Raw genomic sequence first — 649 nt, 5'->3', positions numbered from 1 at the left:
AAAAAAGTGTTACGGCCAGGGTGGAGCTAAGTCTGTTCGAAAAACTGAACGCTCACCTGATTGGCTCACGGACTGGCTACGTCAGACGCACACTGCAGCGGTTTAATTCAAATATGCTTTGCAGCTGAAACCGGCAGTTCTTTGCGACAGACGTTCTGATTGCTACTCGGTGGACTTTAAGGTATTTACCTCACTTAACAGACTCTTTTAGTGCCTGAAGAAGGTTTATATTAACCGAAACGTTGCGCAAAAACAGATTGTTAATCTGTATTATTGTTTTTTATTTTTTTATTTTTCTATTAAACTGCTATTTTGCAAACCATAAGCCTCTTTTTGAACCACCGTTAAGATTTATTTTCACCAGTCCTTTCTTTTAAACTTTTTTATACCTTTTTTGAGTTATAAATAATATCTTTTAGAAATAAAACCAACTTTTTTATAAATAAATAAATAATTAAAAAGCGGAGCGGAGATGCCGTGGCAGCAGTGGAGAAATCGCTCCCAGAGCTGGACCAGAGTGGAGCCGAGGAGACGCCGACACAGGAGACCTGAACGGGCCCCAGAACCGAGCCCGAACCCACGGAGCTCCGGACCGAGAGGCGGAGGGGAATCGTGCGGACGGCGAACGTATGCGGAGGTTGTGCGGGGC

General features: G+C 43.8%; 1 protein-coding gene across 1 annotated transcript; it reads right to left on the bottom strand.

Moving 5' to 3' along the window:
- Nucleotides 1-276: 276 nt before the first annotated feature.
- Nucleotides 277-587, bottom strand: LOC106512208 (uncharacterized; the record flags this gene model as incomplete). Its single annotated transcript, XM_014000874.1, is given in 1 exon segment — nucleotides 277-587. A coding segment is annotated over 1 exon segment (133 nt), but the record flags the coding sequence as incomplete, so codon positions are not given.
- Nucleotides 588-649: the final 62 nt, after the last annotated feature.

The sequence above is a fragment of the Austrofundulus limnaeus genome, unplaced genomic scaffold (genome assembly GCF_001266775.1).
Source record: "Austrofundulus limnaeus strain Quisiro unplaced genomic scaffold, Austrofundulus_limnaeus-1.0 Scaffold4810, whole genome shotgun sequence".
In the NCBI taxonomy this organism is placed as follows: domain Eukaryota; kingdom Metazoa; phylum Chordata; class Actinopteri; order Cyprinodontiformes; family Rivulidae; genus Austrofundulus; species Austrofundulus limnaeus.
Note: the sequence above shows the minus strand (reverse complement) of the source record. Positions and strands in the feature narration are given on the sequence as shown.